The sequence below is a fragment of the Dendroctonus ponderosae genome, unplaced genomic scaffold (assembly GCF_020466585.1).
Source record: "Dendroctonus ponderosae isolate FM_Combo_2020 unplaced genomic scaffold, Dpon_F_20191213v2 Dpon_F_20191213_3, whole genome shotgun sequence".
NCBI classification, from domain to species: Eukaryota; Metazoa; Arthropoda; class Insecta; order Coleoptera; family Curculionidae; genus Dendroctonus; species Dendroctonus ponderosae.
Genome location: NW_026018508.1, coordinates 11,331,462 through 11,354,268, shown reverse-complemented (window position 1 = coordinate 11,354,268; position 22,807 = coordinate 11,331,462). Strand labels below are relative to the sequence as shown.

Here is a 22,807-nt window from a genome sequence, read left to right as displayed (position 1 = left end):
ATATATAGGGTATTTCATTTAGAAAAACACAACTTTGATACTTTTAGGGCTTTTGGGACACTCTGTACATTACAAAAATATTTTTAAAATGTGCAACCGATAGGCGTCTGTGGATTCATCAAATAATACTTTGCAAAAAACAAACGGGCTAGCCGCAAACGTCCGTGCCGTATAGCGTGAATACCCCTGTATGTGTTAATTTCGTCAACCCGTCCTATCATTATAAGGAAGTTAGAACAACTACGTATATAATACTTGATAAATATTGTAGCCCAATTGACAATGAACTATTTAAAGTAAAGCGTTTAAAATACTACCAACATTTGGTCTTGCCAACCAAAAGACAGTCTTGGTCTTGGACATGGACTTAATCTTGCTTTTTTGCAAGGCGTTTGTCTCGGTCACCACTAAGGTGCATCTGATGGCATTTCTCGCAGATATAGCCGAAAATCGAGCAAAACATGTGAATAGACGAAAGTTGAAGCTATCGATTGCAAGAAAATCAATTTCCGAACCTTCCGATTAGGCCTCAATTTCAACAAAGCACGTGTGATCGGTGTTGGTCAAGCGTGTTTAGGCCGATCGCACCTCGGTATAAAAAATCCGTTTCAAGGTGAATGGACAGAATGTAAACACCAGAAAATGATCACAACAATGGACAGCTGCATGGTCATTGATGGGTATGGGTAGCCTGCGCCCATCGAACTCTCCCGCCCTCAACTTGTGTATCAAAAGCTCAAAGCGGCGCTGCGGAGGAGGCTGCGTCCCAAGTTCCGGCCTGGCGGCCTGCTGCTGATATTTTATGTCAAACAATTCAGTTGCGTCCGGGAAACCGAAAGCTCAACAGCGAAAAAGCTATGCCGAGCTCAGTATAAACACGGATCGCACGTGTCGCTGTCCAACCACAATGATTTAGCGAACACGAAAACCACCGAAAGACATATCGGCTCCAGCTTTACTAACCACCCCGCTTTTTCGCTATTTAGTGTGCTGTCCCAAGTGTTAAGTTACCTTTTTGGCTTAAGTAGTTACACGATTTTTTCGCAGTTTATGTCCCATTTTGTCAGACTTTTTTTAATGTCCCCCCATTAATATACTCAAGTGATTGAACAGTGTTGAAGACACTTTGGAAATTTTGACTTATTTCGAGATGCCGTGGATTAAATCCTGTCTATGTAATCAAGAAAAGAAAAAGGCCCCTACCATAAGTCCACCCCTACATCTATTACTAAAGGTAAATTAAAATTAGACTGCAGCATTCTCAGTATTAACACCCCATCGGCCACTCCTTACAAAGGTTCTTGTATTTGAGAAAATTATTTTCATATAAAAACGCATTTAGGAAATTGGTGCACACCAAATTTTGTTGCATTTTAAGCGGATTTTTTAATATTTTTTAGGTTTGCAACTAGTTTAAATGTGGGGAACCCATTAAGAGCTTGCGCTGGTTTGCGATTTTTAGCAAAATATATTGTTACATCAATAATACCGTGGGCAAGTGGTATAAATGCAATCTAACAGTTTTTTTGAAAAACCTAAAATTACTTTTTTTTCTTCGTGTCCGTTATTTTTAACGTTCAAAGATTGTCATCTATTTATTTCATTGAAGTTAATTAATTTACTTCGTCAACACATTGAAGTTAATTCATTTATTTGCCCAACATTTCCTAGACGATTGTTTGGTGTTCGTTTGGATTTCCCAGTTTTTTTCATTTGTGTGACTAATTTTGTATGGAAGCTGCCAGGATCATGCATATGGTATAGAGGGGAAATATATTAGCAAATTCAAACGGACTCTAAAAACACTCTTTTCAAAACGGCGAATCAAACAAATTGACTAATTTTAGGAAAATAATCAGATAACAAACTTACGTAGGAAATAACGAAAAATTTTAATTTCCAATCCAAAAAGTAATTTTCTCGTGAGTTGTTTTATTAAAATTAAATTTTTTGACAAAACAATCAAATTTATGTTGTAAAAATTTGAAGAGGAGAATTTTTCTAGAAAAAAAACAATTTGAAGCAAAATTTGATTAATTTTCTAAACGAAGAATTTATTCAACTACGAATGTGAACACCATATTAAATATATTAGTTATTGTTTAAACGTTCAAAATCTTGTAACTAGTGGGGCTTCAATTCTGCTAAATAAATAATTCAAAACAATGTATGTTTCACTTTGTTAAAATATGTGAAGAGAAAAGCCGACGAAGAAAATATAACTTCGAAGGGTCCCTTAAATCAATCTTTTAAGATCTGACGATCAAGTTCCTAAATAGAAAATAAGTAAAATATATTTTTTAGATTTTTCCATCATTATCGAAGTGAAAACGAATTGAAAAATCAATAGTTTGCTGATTTTGTAGGTTGGATAAAGAAAAAAAATAAACCAAAAAAATTTCGGCGGCTATTTATTGAAATTAGTTAATTTATTTGTCCAGCAGTTTTTACAGGAATTATTATAGACGGTCCTTTGAAGTTCCTCATATTTTCTTCGTCTATTTTTCTCTTGTCATATTTTAACCAAGTTTGTTGCAATTGCTTTTTGAACGACTTATTTATAACAAAGGATATATTTTAATAAAATTTATCATCCAAACTTCACTAGGGGCTAGATTTTGAAAATATTTACAAAGTATTTGCAATATATGTATTTAATGCAGTGCGCACATTCGAAGTTGAATAAATTATTCGTTTTTCAGATTACTTACTTAATCAATTTTTGCTTCAAACTGTTTTTCTTCTTACAAAAATTCTCGGTTTCAATTTTTTACTGTGAAAATTTGATTGCTTTATATATTCTTATTCTAAAGAAACTTCTTTATATATTCTTAATATACTCTTATTCTAAAGAAACAAGCTAAAACTCACGGAAAAACCACCATTTCGGAAATATTTTAGACTATCGGTTCCACTCTTCCAAAGAGAGCATCAGGTTACATTTTATAGTAAGGCAATTCGATATATTTTAACATCTTTTCGGCTTCCGAATATTCCAGAAACCCGTTTCATTTGCCGCTTTGAGTCGTCGTTTAAATAAAAATCCTGTATTCGAATCTCAATTAAGGAAGTAAAGAGAACACACAAAACGACATTTCGACCGCCCAAGCAAATCACTGAACGAAAATATCTCTAGGGTAACTTTAGCTGCAAATTTACATTTGTAAACTTGTGTGGTTTGTGCATTCCGAACAAACATCTTTCTCCGATTCTTCTAGTAAATGAATAGCTGAGGTCAAACAGGATCAAGACAGATATAATTAAAACAATGTTTATATTTACATTTACATGAATGATGTTTTATGCGATTGGATTGGAATTTATTTAATTCGATTCCTATTTAAAAACACGCGTTGTTTACTAGGAAGTTTTGCTTTTTTATTATAGATTTCATTTGAATTTCCTCCGAAGAATCTTTAAAATATTCTCAAATTTCCCAATCAACAAAGCTTTCAGGCCCATTTCTATTTGGCCATACAGAGAATATCAAAACTTATCCAGATAATGGCTTTGCGATTATTGTTATTAGATTTGATTGATTTGTGTAATTCGTTATTTGTTGTAACTGTACATGGTATCAAGTTTTTCACATGCTGACATGAAGATAACTTATCGTAGAACATCTTGAATGTACAATTTGTTGATTAATTTCCAATAAAGAAGGAACAACATTCAGATAATTATAATTATCTATTTTTATTCGCAGTTCTTTGCAATTTGATTTTTTTACCGCAAGCCCAAACCGCCGAATCTAATTATTATTTAGTTAACGATCAGCAACTATTGCCGAAAAATAGCGATTTTAACATTCTACAACCGTTTGTCTTAATTCTTTCATTTCAACATTATGTGACAATACACTTTGAAATTTATCAATTAGTCGCATTATTCTCTTCGATGGCAAATGACCTGGAAAAATTCCATGAGCATTAGCTGACTGTTCCCTTTTTGAAACATTCTTTTAAATGAATCCACCAAAAATATACTTAGTTAATCATGCCACTCTTTGGGGAGTTTGCTACACAATTTATCAGAGTTGATGAATTAAAAAAAATACGAACTGAGTTTTGAGGATTTTCATTGTCTGTTTACTGTGCTCCTTAATCGATTTATACTAATTAAATAAAGTTAATCGAATAATCTTCAAGAAAGGGTGTTAATTGAATAACCATGCCCTTATCTAATTTAATGCACTTTATGCGGGCACAGTCCATCAATGTTTCCGTGATGTCTGATTTAATAAGCAATTATGTTACACGCATTTATAATTAAAGTATTTAGTGGGTCTGCAAGAAAACACCTGCACCAAAATGCCTCTTTTAGGCGTCAATTTTATTTCAATCGTTCCTGCAGCTAGTCTAATTTCGCTTGATGGAAACAACACATAAAAATGACTAATACCAATTTTCCGTATAAATGGCAAACTAATGAAAATGTATAAACCATCAAATGCAATATTATCTAACCTTGGCAATGACTTTGAACGCTGTACATTTGTTAAAGCGATAAACAAACCTGAAAAAAACTAATTGGCGAATTGCCATTGACAACATGGTCTTTTTTGATTTTCAATTTGTTTGAATTGAATTGAATGTTGAGGAAAACGCGTAGTTGTTGGAACATTATAATTTTTTTTTTAGATTTTTGGGCAGCGAAACTGAACAAACCAATGTTCTTAGAAGACATTGATTTTGATGCCCATTTTCTGAGACTTTGGCCCAAACTTTCTCAGTTACTAGGTAGATGGGAATTCGAATATTTTGTTTAATTGATAATGCTGATGATTCAAGGCTAGTTGGACTATGAACGGAAATAATCAGGCAACATGTGACTAGATAAACACGGTTTTGCAATGACGAGAACCGAAAAAAAATTGCACTTCTAAAAACCGTTCAATTGCTTTAAATGCTCGGTCGGATAGTTCCAGTCGCTCTATTGAAGCTGTTCGGATTCTAACTGTTAAATATTTACTCAACTTCTCTAAACCTCTAATTAAATGTAAATTAATCAGGATAATATACAGATCAGCAAGATTGTTGTGTAAATAAAAACAAACAGGTACAGTTGTTAAAACAGGCAGGGAAAGAAAGTCCGTCAGCTCCGGCCAGCCTGTAGAATCCAATAATAAACCACGAAAGCAATCTTAGAGCATTCTTCAGATTAAATGGCATCTGCCCGAAATAAATGGAGTTTGATGCCACTGTGTGTTTCAACAATTAACATTATCCGAATGCCATTCAGTTGAATCGTCAAATGGACTTTCGTTGCTAAGAGCACTCAAATATTATCAAAGATTTCAATTTTTCTTCAACCAACATCAACAGTTTTCCTGTAAAAAAAGCAAATATTTCCTCTTGACCGCTGGGGCATAATTTCCAAACCCGTGTATTTCGATAAAATCGTGCTTTTCACAATTTATTGGAAAATCCTTCCTAATCGTGTATTACCATAAAAACTTAATTATAGTAATATAATCACGAAAACGGCACGAAGTGTCGGAAGATGAACGCCATTTGAATATTGTTATTGGGTTTACTGTTAGAATAATTGTCGTGTTGGAATTCAAAGCCCGTACATTATTATTATTACTGTTCTGCGATTTTAATTGTCCTTCGTTCCGTATTTTTTTATTTTCTATTGATGCAATCTTGTCAGCACCTTTGCACTGTGAAGCCTCAGTATGCAAAGACACTTTGCCAGTTTTGTAAAGAGTTTACGAATTCGCAACTAATTCGTTTAGAGAGAAGATGTAGAGGAACATTTTATTTAAATATATAAGTTATTTAATAAAATAACTCAATTTGGTCTAGTTCCCACTTTCGGTCAAGTGAGCACGCAAAACATCAATTTTGTCGTTTAATTCTCGCAGAAAAACAGGACCGCCAATTGGAAATTTGCTCTCTATTAGCCAGTTTAACCAAGTAAATAAATTGGCTGATAACTCCGGGATTATTTGTATATCACCAAAACTTAATTTAAATTCGATGCAAACTCACCATAATATTTGTGTTTTATTCATCAATCGATCTATTTACAAAGTTTTCAACTTTTCGATTTTTCAGCCGCTTGTTTGCCACAGTAATAATTATTCTTATTATTCTTTTTTTATAATGTGAATTGAATCTTATTTTATCACTTTCTATGACATTCGATTGACATCGTCTTAGTTTTTAGTTTTTTTCTAGTCGATTAGGATCTCTAGTTAATACTTTGGTTATTCGCGATATCGTTCTTGGCGCATTTTAACCACAGAAACTAATGAAAATTGCATGGTACTCTTTGCCGGTGTTCTGTTTAATTATTATTTCCGTTCCTAAAGAGTTTTTACTTGTTCTAATTGTTTTTTTTGTTTCGTAATATCTAGCCACTTTTTCCAGAGAAATTTACTGTTCTCGGTCTTTTCTTCAGCTTCACTGGTTCAATGTTTTCTTGGTACTTTTTCTGTAGAAATTTGATTTGCTTGTTGAGCCGCACATGTAAAAGTCAAGTAACCACGAATTTATTGAAAAAATCAATAATTAAGCGGAGACAAACGAGTTAAAAAAGGCTATTTAATAATTTATAAGGTTTGGAGCAGAAAAAAACATAGTTCCTAGACATGTAGTATACATTTGGAAAATTATGGACGACTAAACTTTAGCTTCAAAAATCTGAAACCAACTCGATATGAATAAACCTATATAAACCTTTCACATGCATTTTATGTATGTTTAACGAGCATTTTTCCAGCCATCGTAGGTATTGCGATGAACATTTCCCTATTAGTGGAGCCGAGCTGCGGAAATTTAAGCTAGCGGAACTCATAATTAGTTATAAAATGGAACTGAAAACCCGATTTCAGTTTAAACCCTGACATCTAAATTGCCGCTTCTACCCAATTAGGTGTCTATTATCGAGCCTAACGATTAATGATCCGACAACTTGCCAACTAAATAGGGTTCTGAAAACACAAAATCTTGAAAATTTCTCAGAAAAAAAAACGCGGCGTTCTTTCCATTTAAAACACATGCTTTCAGTCTGTTTTAGGTTTGTAATGGTGCGGAAAACCCCAAGATAATCGTCGGTTGAAAAAACTGTGAAGTTGTTATTAAAATGTTTATCAATTTGGCTTAATTGTGGCAACGAAATGTTTATTAGTTAATGCAAATTAAGGAAAATCGGTTAGGTTGATGTTCATAGTAAACAATGATACATCTGCTATGGGAAATTTTGGCAAAGTAACTTAACTTAAAATGTGTTGGTTTATTTCATTGATGGTTTTGAAGCGCGGCTTTTATAACATTTAAGATTGAGCAAAAAACAAGGTTTTAAATAAACGTTGCTTAACATGAATTTTTATCCAAATTTCTCAAGTGAATAGAATTATGCAAATATCGAAATTATAACAGAACGTTTTAATGGATGGCAGAAATTAAGATCGTTTCATTAGCGTGTTACAGTCGTAGAGGATGTAAATTTCCAAACGCATTTATCTGTCGCAATCAAGTTCAAAAGTAATATTTCCACTCTAGTTGCGAATTCTCTATTTCACTTTTTCCACTAATTATCATCAGTTAATCGGCCATTATCAGTAAAATAGTGTCAGAATGGGTGTGTGTATGTGCAATTAGATCCAGCAGCAATAATGTAGATCTAATTTTTAAACGAAGTTAATGGTCTTTGCGTGCCTCCAATTAACTTCCAGAGACTTGAATGGGTTCCCGTTATAAATATACTACCTACATGTCAATAATATCTAAAAGGTTGTTAGTTTGCCTATAAATATCCTGCATGACTCCGATGTATTTTTGACAGTCCGTAAGGGTTCACTGACTACCATTTATAAATCTGACTCATCTCCACTCCCATATAAAGCCATATCTAGCAGGTCTGCTCTCAGCTGAAGTTATTGGCTTTGTAAACATTAGCGGAAAATTACATGGGAAAGTTGCATTCGGAAAAAAATTCGCACATCTTCTTATGTAATCTACATAATCATTCCCAACCAGGCTACGTCCGAAATCAACGTTCATTAGCATTTCATTCCATGAATAATCCATGAATGCTATGGGATATGCCCTCAAAAGCTCATTTGCATCGCGACATGTCACAAAATTTTACTGTCCTAAATAAACAAACAAATTGGAATTAACATAATTAAACAATGGGTTTTTATGTTATATTGTCTTTATTCTGTACATGGCATTTGGAAAATGTGGCGATGGCTTTATTACAGTTTTTTTTTGGTATTGTTTGGCCGATTTGGTCATTTTTATGGCCCGCGTATTAGATGGATTCATGGAAGTAGTTTAATGGCCAGTGTTAAAGTCCATTTCCTCGACCTTTTACCAGATTTTATGAGACACCCAAATAGGCTTTTTTGAGCTTTGAAGTTGGATCACTGGCAAATAGACTTAAATTGGCTTCGCCTGTTACTAACTAGTACGTTGCTCCAGATACAAAAACCGACCATAAACGTCTCAAATAACAAAACATCAATCCGAAGTTTTGCATTACCATAAAAGGTCGACTCGTTTACCATAACTATTTTCAAACGGTAAGTGTTTTGAAGCTTCCTACGTCCAAATAGACACAAATATGCCTTTCTAGTCATGCTTTTCATCCGGTATTTCGTATTCAGACGTTCACCTTTCGGTGACAACGACAGTTTTGATAATCTTTATTCAAATGAAGAGCTGATTAATATTTGAGGTTGAAGAGTCGAACAGGTTCGCATGTGAATTAGGCGGTCATTCGGTGAAAACTACCGGGAAAGTTGACTTATAAAGCTCGTTCAGCTTATATGAAATGGGTAGAGCGGAGACTAAGACCTGAATGTCGTGCAAACCATTTTCTGTTCACGTCAATAGTTGCTGAATAATCTAAAGTTGAACATTTTGTTCTGTTGTTAATTAACGCTTCATTTCTATTCTGGCTCTAAATTGTTTAAGAGCTATTTAAAGTTTTTAAAATGATTTCTAGAAGTTGCAGAAGAAATTCAATCGGACTTTTCAATTAAAATTCCGTTTAAAAAAATAATAAATAAAAATGAAGCTCAATTGGCTGCCTCAGCATTGGTATTGCATTTTTAGATATTCTGGGACTTTAATGTCGATTTTTTCAATGAAGCAGGTTTCGATTGTTTAGGCGATTTTGTCCGTTTCTCAAAGCCTCTCCAATGTAAAAATAATGATGTTCAACGATTAGTGATGCATATTCGAAGCCAATTTCATTCTCTTAGCCACATTAAGCAAGAAATGTTTAAAAATATATTACAGGAACGTTCTAATATAAGTTAAAGGACGCACAAAAGTCCTAATCTAAATCTAATTTTTGTGCGCATAAAATCTGTGCATTCATACTAAACTTTTCTCTCACTAAAAATCTATCATTTCGCATTATTTTTGCAATAATTTTGTCATTCAAATGAATAAGGTGCGAGTGTAAGTCAGGATTGTTTTCGGATAAAACATCGTTAACGTCAAGTAATCCATTGAGGATTCACTTGCGATTCTCCTTTCGAGCAGGTTTGCCAGGAAAACTGAACTTTCCGAATAAGTTTTCCCAGTTATTTCGACGACGAAAGTACCTACTTTACACTGGTGGGTAGTAGTAGGGACTAAATGCATTTAACATGTTTTGTCACTCTAAAAAGCCTGCTTTAAAGTTGCAAACACTTGATGAGAACAAAGTCAGTTTTGTGTGCTTTACATCGCACTCGATTTTGAATGAATTTTTATTTGATTTTACTTTAAAATTGCTGTTTTCCCTTGATCATAATTTGTTCCTTAGGCTTTTGCATCATTTATATAAATTTTGTGTGTATGTTCCAAATAAAAACTATCCACAATTAGTCTATCCAGAACGCTACAAGCTCAGATAAGAAAAAAAAAACAGGAAGAGAAAGACATAAAATATTGGTGTGTGTTTCAAATGAGCCTCCAAGTGTTTTCCTTACAGTTCCAAGACATAAATTTATCTATTGAGAGTCAATAAATGAGATGCTAAACGGCATTACCGGTCATATTTACGACCATCATAAAAGCTTGCAACTTGATATCACTTTTTGTTGATTGACCTGTTGCTAAATCAAATAGCGCCACAAATTATTAGCTAAAAAGAAACTGGCTCCGTTTAGTTTGTATTACCAATTAGACACGCCCAAGTAGTAACCATTATGCTGGTTAGCAATATCAAAACATTATTATTTATGACAAATTGGCTACTTATGATATGTCTCAATCTCGTTACCAGACCTGAAGCTATATAATAAGCCTAAATAGTTTCGATAATAATTTTCTTTCCCGTCAAGCTCATTTTAATAAATCAGACTCCTTATGAGCGAAAAAACTGGTCGCTGAGGCCATTTCATATCGTTTGATTCAATTAACCTACGACCATGAGTTTTTAATTTAAAAATCAAATAGATTACTTGCCGGTTGACGCCTTGTGTTTGCCGATTTAATTATGAAAGTAAACATAAACATTAATCTTTCAGACTCTTGACTGAGTAGTTATTTCGTCAAGTTATGTGAAGCTACTTGAAAAAATATTTAATTCGGTGCTGGATGGATGGATGTGAGTCTCCCACGTGCCCGAACAGATTTAAGTAAAAATGTTTTCACAAACCTATCGGGATCGCAGTCAATTCGTTTTTGGATTTTATTCATTTTTCCGATCCGAACTCATCAGTAAATACCAATACGAGTGAGCATAATTCAACTCGCAACTGATTTGTAGGTGGATAATCGTACCCTGATTGCTCCATTGAAAGCGGCGATTATCTCTAATCATCGCCTTTTGAAAGATATGGGTTTTGTTCGAGCTCAGTGTTTAGTTTTTTACTTGCCCATAATAGCATCTCTTCTATTTCTTCATTTGCAACTTCCCACTAAATGTATTCAGCCTCCGTTTTTTTTATGTGGGAGCTCAACATCATTCGATCAATTAATTTTAAATTCATCCTCTTCGCTCAAAGCAAATTAATTAAAGTTCAAATGCGTTGCATCCACTTTCCAAAACAGCTCTTCTGGGTTTCATTATAAAACCATTATTTTTGCATATTTATGAGCATTAAATAATTGGCTCTGTCCTTTTTGTTCTGCTTATGTTTTATAATTTCGTGCTGAATCAAAAAAAAATTAATGAATTAAAACGGAAGTGAAGCTCGTTGAAAAGACGTTTCCATTGGTGGCCAATGGAGCTTTTCAGATAAATTTATTATTCTTAAAAGCTCATAACTTACGACAATATAGCTTCGAACTAATTTCATTTTCTTATTAATACAGTCATTTTTCATTCGAGCCGGTCTGAAATGTTCCGCCTTTTTCGATGAAAGCTTGATTAATTAACGTTAAAGTGGGATTGTTTCATTTGAAATTTACATCCTTTATTCTCAATTTGAATTCAATGTTGGTGGGCAATGAAAATATGACGTGGTTTCAATTTTATTTAATTTTTAATAAAAATACTATTATTTATTAGCCGGATCGGTGTGACGGTTGTAATAATGCATCATACATACAGGACGTCGAATTTTTAGGTTCCTCTCCGCTGAAACCCACCATTATTGTTTTCACAACCCACTAAAAACTGATTCTTAAAAAAAAAGCTGAAAACCTTATACGTTTATAATGATAGGGATCTTAAAAGACCACCAACAAAGGCCGAGTGTTGCTTCTTTTTTCGATAAAGTCATTCCACAGATAATTAAAGGGTAATTTAAGACATGCGAACATACGTTACAAAATTAACATGTCTGTTGCAAAAATTATCGGCCAGTCTGCACGACAAGTTTAATTAATGGTTTTTCGAATGAAAAACATTTGAATGTTGCACTTTGTTCAGTTAACAAGTTCCATGTTTGAAGTATCTGGAGGAATTTTTAGTTGATCTACAACAGTGCAAAAAGAAGTTTTATTGCAATTGTGAAAAATATTATCGGTTGTTCAAAAATTAACAGTGAAAGAGATAATTTAACTGCAGTTTCTTAGAGGAATGAAAGTGTGTTGCAAAAAATGCGATTTGTGGCCGGTTTTGAATGGAAATTTCGAGGAAGTCAAAATGTAGATGAACACACACACAAGGGAATGAAGAATAAATATACCGCTCTTCTTGCAAAGATTAATTTATATTCCTTGTCGTTGCAGTTTGTTTTGGCTGGCAATGACAACTTTTATCTAAGTAACATGTTTTTGGCTATGTCAAAATCAATTCAGATAAGACCTTCTCTTTCACGTGTTAAAGACTCATTAGCTTTAAAAAATCGTCGTCAAACGACCCTAACCGACCATGATTGGCTTTTCTAAACGAAAGTCCAATGCACAACAATCTCTTTTTGCTTCACCAAGTGCCTTGCTTCTTCTACGAAAACTTTTGTATTTGGAAATTATTGAAACGTTTGCGTTGTTGAACAGATTTGGAGTTGCTGGAGAAGAAGGCGGGAATTGAAAACTTTTCTGGAATGGAACCATTTGCAGTAGGTTGTTGAAGTTTTTTCCTCCTTGGTTTCTCATTAAGCGCTATTTAATGAGAATAATTTTTCAGTATTTTCTTAATTAGGTGTTAACCGAGATACGAGGAATCATTTCCATCTGTAATTATGTTCATTTCGCTTCGGGCAAGATTATCTTCAGCTTGAAAACCACCAGCCTACACCGCTTTTTTATCAGATGGGCGGCTTTCTTCGTTCAACCAAAATTTGTCACCTAATTCCAGCCAAATAAATAACGTCGCCATATACGCCACGTTTCGTTGACATTCTAACCGAGTGAAAAAAAACTCGTTTTTCCGTTCTTCTGCAGCAGTTATTCGTGACACGAATGCACGACTCAAAGGAAATAATTTGACGTAAAATAGGAGGTATTACCTTATCTTCCGTCTTAAAAACTTGTCCTAGTCTGAAACAAGGACTGAATTTTTAAGTTCGGTGGAAACCCTGTCATGAATCACCTTTTAAGGCGTGGAGATCAAGAGGAAGACCGGCTCTGATCGCACGCTGTGAATAAAACGCATCACATTAGGGGTTGTTGCTTTATATGAAGTTTTTTCTTGTCTTCTGGGATTTGTCTGGGCGGCGTAAATCTAAAGTCGTAAATCACCCGGGTTTATTTAAATTAATTCTTATTTGTCTACCGGCACCTGTGGTGGAGCTTTTTCGAAGCAACAGCTTCCTCTCACCAAAGGCATACAAAGCTCCTTAACGCTTTAATAATATTGGATTATTAGGCAGTAATTGAGATGGGAGAAAGTCGCATTATTTTGTGATTTAAAACCCAAAAGCATTTGCTTCCCACTCATTGTTGGTACCTACTCAGTTTTGTGAAGCAATTTTCATTTGACTGAGTGCCAGTAACGTGTAGATTTAGTGCATTGCAGTGAGGAAAACTTATAGATTCTTCAAGCCTAAAAACTGTTGAACTTAGGGCAGCCATCGTTGCTATTTATTAACTTCAGTTAAATGTCTCGTTCTTCTTCCAGTGTTCTGTTAGAGAAGGTAAAAAATTGCTTTCGATTTACCCTATTTCACATCCAGTTTTACTCCAGTTTGGTGCATTCAAAGCACAATTTCCCAACAACAACCTTTCTCCCATAATCAATTAGAGTTACAGGTCATTACCTCGCTTTTACACACGGTTAATTAGAAAACGATGATCGTAGATTTCATGATACAAATGAACAGACACATGATTAGGAGGCAAAAAGTGTCGAACTGGTACTTAGTGTTAATTAAACGAGTTTAGTTTCTAAATTAACAGCAAAGCTGCTGCTCCTTTTTTCAATCAGTAATTCACCAGGAAGGCGATTGGAAATAATTGACTTTTAGCTTCATCATGGTTTTATAGTGAGGTTGAACCGGTAGAAACGCACATTAAATCCGTTTGAGTTTGCGTTTCTTCGCCACTTTCATCTGCTCAATTATCAAAGAGCTAATTAGAGAAATGTACGAATGAAAAGTTCCAGCAGTTAAATCTTCATTTGTATTTGCTCCCCAAGGGAAATTACAATCAAAAACTAATCATTTTCTGCACCGAAATGAATGACGGAATAAATTAAATTTAATTATTTCTTCAACCACCAAATGCCTAATTATTTCACCGAGCCATTCAGGAGAGTCATTTCAGCGGAAAATGAGCTACAAGTGCTGTAAAAGCTCGACGAGCCGAACAAAACGTCGTTTATTCGAAACTGCTCCTGCTTCCTTCCGTTTCACTCTAATAACTTCTGTTCATTTGAACGAATTGCACATTTTTAATCAGCCAACATCGACAAACAGACCAAACATAATAACTTCAGCTGATTTGATCATTTATTTCAGTGACTTTCATTTTCAATTTTTCAGGGGGTTTATTTACTTGGAACAGTAACACTTGTCACCTCCGTTATATTACCATCATTAAAAGGAAACATCGACCATTACACAAACAAACCAGTTCCTCTTCACAGTGTGATTTCAACATTCCAAAAATACATTTAAATCCAACCGTCTGGTTATGTTTACTCAACAAATATCGCCCACGTTTTCCGAAGTATTTTCACATCCATCATTAGTTTAGTCCTTGGTATCAGTAACCTTAATTTAATGCACAGTGATTGGATGTTTGCTTTGTCAAATTCAATTTGCGCCCTTTTATGATAAGGAATCATTCGCTGAGTGAAGGTTAATAGTAAGAGTAGGTAAAAACTCATTAATTTTTAGCACGGTTTTGTACACTTTTTTAGAGCTTGTCTTAATTCTCTTTTTTTGCAAAAACTAGCATGGATCAGGCTTTATACTTTCAGAGAGCGATTCATTTGCCTTTTAATTAAGAAAGTGCATTGAAACCTAGACAAACAATCCAAAAGTCTGTTTAATTAGATGGAAACTTTGCGAAGCTCCAAAGTTTACTGAGTTTTCCTTGTTTGCCAGTTAGCAAGTAAATATGCATTTGGAAATTAGAATCTCGACGCTTATTCGCTTCATTCATCAGGAAATCGTTACTTGCCACCGTTCATGCCTTTATTCAATGAAGATGATTAATTAATTCGCTTTTACCTGTGCTGCCAATATCGCAATCTGAAATCTGGCACTAAAGCGTCACGCTTCTTCGATAATCTTGATTGAGATGTAAAACCAAATGGGCAGAACTAACTTCGTATTGGAACGCGTTATTTATGCGTTATTACTCAATCTGTATGATGGAACGTGTTAATAAATTTACATTTTAAATACCGGTTATATATTTTTTCAAAAATTATTTCGGCAGGGGCGCTTTTTTGTAAATTCTTGCTACAAGTTCGCCGTTTGTATAAAAATATCCCAAGGCCTTCGATTTTAAGGTCGGCGCGTCCCAACAGAAAAGCCGATCATTTACTGGCAGTGAAACCATAGGGTGTGAAACGAATCATAAATAAAATAATAAACGTTTTACGTGCTCGGTTTTTCAGGCCCCAAAGGGGAGGAATAATTGAGAACGCCGTTAGTTATTTTCTCTGTAAAAAATTGGAGCGTGTGGTTCAATAAAACACAATAACTACACCGGAAGTCGCCACAACGTTGCGAAAGGGATCCATCTTTTATTGTTGACGAGAAATTTTAATTAGGGTTTCATTAGATGAAAATCAACTGGGTTTGGCGAAAATTCGAATATTTTTGATCTTGTTAGGCTGGTTTTGCAAATTTTTTTCGGACCTTGGAGTTTTCTTGTTAATTTGATTAACTTTATCTTGATTGTATCTCAAATATGTCCACTTTGCCTCGCTCATCTGTTCCCTAGTCGTTGGCAAAAAATGATTTTTTCAACCTGCTAATTTTTGCTTAATTTCACTCCAAATCAAACCTTGATACTGAAAAAAGCTGCTAATTACTTGTTGAAGGCTTGAGAATATTTTCAACGTAACAGTTATCCTTGCGCCAGCTTTTCCAAGAAACATGGTTTATATGCTCCGATATCATTTTTAAGCTCAAGTCCTTGTGTTTGTCAGCAACTAGCACAAGGTTTCCTTATCTAGCCTTGCCCTGCATTCAAGCGGTTGAAATATTTCCTGCTATTTCTCAGCTACACCTGTTTAATTTTAGTAGAAAAAGGTTTGATAACGGCTGGCCCAGTAAATTTGGAGTGTTGGCAATTTTCTTGCAGACCCTTTCAAGCCTTTTCACCTTTCACGTGCTTCCATTCTGCAACCGTGTCCATAAATCTTCCGTCCTCTCTCAAACCGTAAAGGCCGATTATCTACCGGGCAATATATATTCAAACGCAAAAAAGACAATTCCGACCGTGCAAAATCACGGTCTGGATCGCTGAAAATAATTTTCCAGGCGAAATTATCTGACATGGAAACTAAACAAATGAATGAACCATGGCACGCAATTAGAGCCCGACCGTGGTACGTGGAGGCAATTTTCTGCCGTTTGAAATTTAATGTTGCTGAAATTTACTGGAGCCGAGCCGAAGACAAGAAGCTGGGAAGCAAATTCGCAATTAAGAGGCTGAAATGGCCATGGTTCGCTATCAGCTCTCTTACGTTGCCTGCTTCTAAATGTCGTCGTTTTGCGAAAAATGTGTATTTTTATGCTCAGCTTTACGAGTCTACACAGTCAAGTATTTCGAAGTTGGAATTATCTCCCGGTAGATGTATTCAAATCCACTAATGAAGGAATGGAGGTTTGTCCAGCAAACAGGCTTTTGCAGCTTATCAAAACGATCTGGAATAATTAATACAGAAGACATTATTTGCCCTTAAAGTTCTCATCCAATGCTAGAAGTGTAAAAAAGTAACAGTTTATGAAGGGAAAGTGAATCATGCAAATCTCGTACAAACAGAGCTGCTTTAATTCCCCGCACACGCTGCTAATGTCCACAAAACTCCATAAAAATGTTTGCTCGATATAATGTAATTTCATAAAAAGCTTCCCTGTTTTTATTGATTAGCCCTGGTTGTCCTGCTGTGCAAGTTCAGTTGTACGCCATGTTCACACACAATTATAGAGCTAGCGAGGCGAATTTTTGCAAGAAATTAGTAAAATCTGAGTGAAATCAACCCAAATTGATTAAGAAGCTCGTTTCAAAACTGGGCTTCTGAAGGCGTAGCCCGGACTTGTTGAGTTCTCTGCTCGAATTAAACACTTAATTCAATCAATCGGTTATCGGGTTTATCGCTCTTAAATTTAATCCGACTAAATAAGCACGACCGAAAATGAAATCAATATTTACAATTTAATGGCTTGCCTATTTGGAGATAAGATGACTGAATGTTTCCTGTTTGTAAGTCAATATTTTGAAACACACTGAAAACATAAATCGTCTTCTTTGTTGCCAGCACACTTTCGATTGGGGAATTTTGCAAGGAAATTTTTATATAATACAGATTTGCCTTTTTATCCTAGAAATTCTGGTTACCTTGGATGGGGATATCAAATAATAAGCTTTTAGGCTTTAAACCCCCCAAGCAACTCAGGGCTGGGACTATTATTTGAGCAGCACAATTTCCTTATAAAATCAGCTTCTTAAGTAGCTCTTAGAGCGAAATTGGCCTCTTGGCCTTCAGCAGAGAAAGCTTTTTAAATTAAGTTACCTGAGAATAATTTGACAGTAACACGTTGCTATTCATTTGCAGTTTTCCTCAGCGTTTCAAGTTAAGATTAATGGCTAATGACGCTTTTAGAGCAATTGTGCAACAGCTACGAGGAAATAAAGTGCAATATCCGCTCAATTACACTTTGATGGGCTTCTGGAACTTTTTCCTGTATGGCGTTAATAAAATGCAATTTCGAAAACTGGTGCTAATTGCCGCGAAAATGTTGCTGTTTAGTTTGTACATAATGCAACACATGCAGTTTAGCTTGGACAGATCAAACACTCTTAGTTTTAATAAACAATCCTCTCGACATGTAAATTAGAAAGGTGCATTTAATTTCCTCGTTTGCTTGCTCGCTACTTCAGGCTTAAATCAGCTGGCAAATTTAATGTAAATTATTTGTAGATGCAGTATTGATTTGAAGTTGAAAAAACACAGGAAAGTTGTTTTATTTTACAGGTTAGTGAAAAATTGACAACAAAATACAAACGTTCTAAAACCAATAGATTTCAAGGAGGGGGTGAAATACGAAAGCAAATGAATAATCCATTTAAAAAAGCGCAACTTCAACAGTTTTGAAATTTGAAAGACTAATTTGAAAAAATCGGTTTCTCAAGATAACAACTTAAATAAAAATCAAGATTGTTTACATTCTATATATATGTTTATTAGGCTGCGGGATAATATCAATTGATTGTAAGTACCAATCACCCGTATCTTGATCTAACTCGTATAGACGTTTCTAAAGTAGCAAAACCGTTTGACCCTAATAAGATTCAGTTTCTACGACCATAATAAGGTGCTAAACTTGATATTGTTCTCATCGAGCTACGACCAGTTAAGAAGTGAAACATTCCGATCAGTAATAACATATCAACTACCACTTTCCTATTTGGGAGATATTTTAAACGCTATAGTTTGCAAGTATTTCAAATTATGTTTGGTGGAAATACATTTCTATTGTTTATTGTATTTTTTGCCATGAACCGGTGTAGAGTTTGAGGGATTTGGGCGATTAGCTTCATTCGATTTTTTCGACCAGAAATTTTATTTATCTTGCAATATTTTGCTTCTCACTGAATGCATATTTTGCAAGTTGTGGCGGTCTATACACGGTCTATGTGTGACATTTTGCCAATTTACTGTGGTTCTCATTTTTGATACCATGGGAAAAATGCGTTTCCTTTCTTGTCAGTTTCACAGTTTTCCTTTTAAGATTATAATGTTTTTATATTTTCTTAGTACATGAGTTTACTATTTATTTGTTCATAGTTTTGGAGAAAGAAAAACATCAAAAAATATTAAACTTGATTGATAACACCCTTTAATCTGATACAGTAATGATTTACAAATGTTTTTAAGGAAACAACTTCAGAAGCAGAATAGTGGAAATTTCTTTTGTTCTTTACGCAAAACGGCAAACTAAAATTTCCATAACTAGATGTACCCAAATTGCTTGTAACGTAATAACAAAGCTCAAAGTTCCTGCTGACACCATTAGCACCCGCTATACGACACATTCAGGTCTTGGTGTCTCAAATGGGAGTTTCAGTCGACAAAATGCGAATTTCCCAAATTATATGGGACTCGAAACTCTTACCTTCTCATCGCATATATAGTAAGGAATGAAAGCTGGATTAATGGGGCGAAATTTCTAGTTATTATGTGTAAGACGTTAATGGGGGTTTGTGCTACAAATGGCTTGTCGGATAGGTAATTTCCCAAACTGTATGTCTACTAATAAGGGATTATAAGTCTATTTTGTGGAAGGAACTAGCTCAATCTACTAGGAAAGAGAGTCAAAAAACTGTTGTTCCATTTGAAAACTTTCACCTCCTAAAAAAATCGGCGCCAAGTTTCGAATTAGAGCATAAACATTAAGTACATGCTGTCCGGATTGCGTGGGATTTCTATTAAACTGCAGGCCATCGTGGCTTTTGTCCGCGACAATAATTTGACAGCCATAACTGGCTCCTTAAGATAAATTGGGCCAAATAATGGGTGAGAAACGCCTGGAAATATTAGAGCATGCATTGTTGTTAATGCTCTTAGTTGTTTCTTAAGTGTTTTGTGCGCCACTTGATTTATAATGTCCGATTAATGTTCTTAAACAACAGATTGAAAGCACCTGAACATGAATGCTACAGAATCGGATTCATTCAACTTGCACTCTGGATTTTTCTGGTGAGGATTGTGCCAAAGACAAGCCAACATTCAAAAAATTATTTTTTATTAAAGTGTCTAGTTTCATCGCTTCAAGCCACATATGAAATTTCAGTAACTTCCAACTGTGGGTCTTTTATTGCAAGAAACCGCCTAAATGTATTAACTCTGGACGTTTTCCGAGAAAGCAAGCAAAATTGGAAAAATCGTATTTCTAGAAACGTGTCTAGTTTTATCGCTACAAGCCACGTAAAATTTCAATACTTTTAAGCTTCGTCTTTTTTAAAAAGTTGCGAAAAACCACTTAAAACACTAACTTTTGAGTTTTTTGGAAAAACCAGTAAAAAAAAGTGGGTTTTTATACGTTACTAGTTTTACAGCTGCAAGCCACGTTTAAAATTTTAATAACTTTTAACTAATGGTTTTCATTTGCAAAAACCAACATTTAACATTTTCGAAAAAAAAACAGGTTAAAATTGAACAAAGTGTATTCCTATAAGTGTCTAGTTTTACCGCTACAAGCCGCATATGAAATTTGAATAACTTTTTACTGCGTGGTTTTTTTTTCTATTACGAAAAAACATCTAAAACCACTAACTTTTGACATTTTTGGAAAAACCAGACAAAAATTGAAAAAGTGTATTCATAGAAAACTATTTAGTTTCATGGCTACAAGCCGCATATGAAATTTGAATTGCTTTTAACTGTGGGTTTTTTTACGAAAAACCATCTAAAACCACTAACTTTTGACATTTTTGGAAAAACCAGGCAAAAATTGAAAAAGTGTATTCATAGAAAACTATTTAGTTTCATGGCTAGAAGCTGCATATGAAATTTGAATTGCTTTTAACTGTGGGTTTTTTTACGACAAACCATCTAAAACCACTAACTTTTTACTTTTTTGCAAAAACCAGGAAAAAATGTAAGAAAGTGTATTCTTACAAAGGTGTCAATTTTAATGTATTTCCAATATTCAATTTCAAATTGACTCTTCACACTAAAAGCAAAACACTAACTTTTAACTTTAAAGTGCATTCTTAGTAAAGTGTGGGTTGACCACTACTAGTCGCATATGAAATTTCAATGACTATGACTATGACAAACAGCAGGCTTTTAAGATACTTGCGAAATACCACCCAAAAACCTCAACTTTGTCAACAATCTCAGTTTATGGAAAAACCGAGTAAAAAACTCAATGAACTGCATTCTGAGAAAAGGTTAGAGATTCACCACTACAGCCCACCATTACGATTTCTATTACTTTCGTTTATGCGAAAAATTGGGAAAAACCACCGAACAATCTTAACTTTTAAAGTACATATATGGAAAAACCGAGCCAAAACTGAGAAAAACGCATTTTTAGAAAATTATTTAGTTGAACCACCACAAACCCCTGTGCAATTTTAAAGGCTTCTAACTTTATGTCTAACTAGCTTTTAATTAAGCTTTGTGAACAAGTAGAAAACATTCATATTGTAAGCTGAACTTTACAATTTTCAGCGCTATTTACAAAAGGCCATCTGCCATTTAATTTAATCTCTTATTTCATTTCAAACATTTCCACCCATTAACATCTCCATTCAGTGAATTATTAAATTTCACTTCTGAATCCCACGCACTTTTGCGCAAATTGCGTATGTCTCAAAGTGTCAATTACACGAATTGAAAATTCAAATATTTGCACACATTAATTTTACGGTAATATTGGCTCTTGTAGGAGGTCGCTAACAAGGTTTAATGGCGTTCAAAGGCTATTCCAACCTAGACTGAAATAACTAGTTTATGGAAATTGTCTAGAATGTGTGGGAATTTAAGGGGGAATGAGAATCTGCAGCATTTAAACTGTACGGAACGAAACACAGGAGTTTATTAGTGGCTTCAGGACGAAATTTCTATACAAGAATGCCAGAACGAGGATAACATGAATTGGAAGCAATTTGCATAACACTTAACTTCAGCTTTTAGTTGTTCCACTGGAAAATATACATTACTTTTGCATGCTGTTGAAGAATGGCTTCATTGGACAGTGCCATAAAATAGTAAAATATTGCGTAATACTAGAATGAACCGAATGCTCAATGTTCCTTATCAGTCATTGGCCTTCATAAAACACACATTTTTTTAAATTTTCCATTTCAACATTGCTTTCTTTTTTCGCGTTAGTTCTTGTTCTATTTTTACCGTCTGTTCTGATACTTCGATACTAAAATGTTCGTTGTGGTTTGTATTGGTTAATTCTATGTTTGCTTTTATTTGGCAACTTGTAGCAAAAAGTCTTAAATTTTAAATTTTTGCTCATGCAGCACCAGCATGTTGTGGCTTGTAGATAAGTTCTATATTGTTAAGGCGGATTCATTTTTTTATAAAATACTTTTTTTGGGGTATTTTGCCTCAAAAATTTTTGTCATTAAAAACGACAGAATTTCCTCATGTCTTTTATTACAGATTGATAAATAGTGCTCCCATTTCGCAATTATTTATCAAAAAGTAATCAAGAACTATCACCTAGAGGGTATCCTGCGACACACTTAGGCTCAAGTGTAAGAAAAAATTCTGTAAAAAAAAATTTGGTGTAAATTTAATTTGGGTGTATGTTTCTCTGGTCTACTTCAGATTTTAGCATAGGTAATCATGTATGAGTTAAATTAAATGAACATGAAGCAACACAATTATTTTGATTTAGTAAAATTAGTGCGCTTTCTTCAATTTTACGTTTTTTGTGGATTGTTCTTTTGTTAAAATTGTGGAATTATACCATTGAATTTTATGGCAATTATCAAATGCATGTTGACAAATGTGTGATTTATGATATTCTCTGTTTTTTATGTATGATTGGTGTTCTTTGAGTTTTTTGTGTAATAGTCTTGAGGTTTCTCCTATATAAAATTTATTGCATTCGCAAGGAATTTAATAAGTTACAATTTTTGTATTTTCAATTATATCATGAGGTTTTGTTACTGAAATTTTACTTCTAATTGTATTTTCAGTTTTGAAGATAGTCCTAATATTAATATTTCAAATTAATTTCTCTACTAATTGGAATTTTCTCTTACAGCTTGAGCCTAAGTGTGTCGCAGGATACCCTCTAGGTGATAGTTCTTGATTACTT

General features: G+C 34.3%; 1 protein-coding gene across 7 annotated transcripts in view; it reads left to right on the top strand.

Moving 5' to 3' along the window:
* Positions 1–807: 807 nt before the first annotated feature.
* Positions 808–22,807, top strand: part of LOC109546699 (tensin-1) — a 123,938-nt gene continuing 101,938 nt past the window's right edge. For 6 of the 7 annotated variants that reach the window (XM_019917762.2, XM_019917763.2, XM_019917761.2 and 3 more), the window contains exon 1: positions 809–1,234. In XM_019917762.2, coding sequence (XP_019773321.1) covers positions 1,151–1,234 — 84 coding nt within the window. In that variant the 5' untranslated portion in view covers positions 809–1,150. Of the gene's footprint in view, positions 1,235–22,807 lie in introns of all 7 variants that reach the window. The other variant, XM_019917758.2, reaches the window with a different exon arrangement.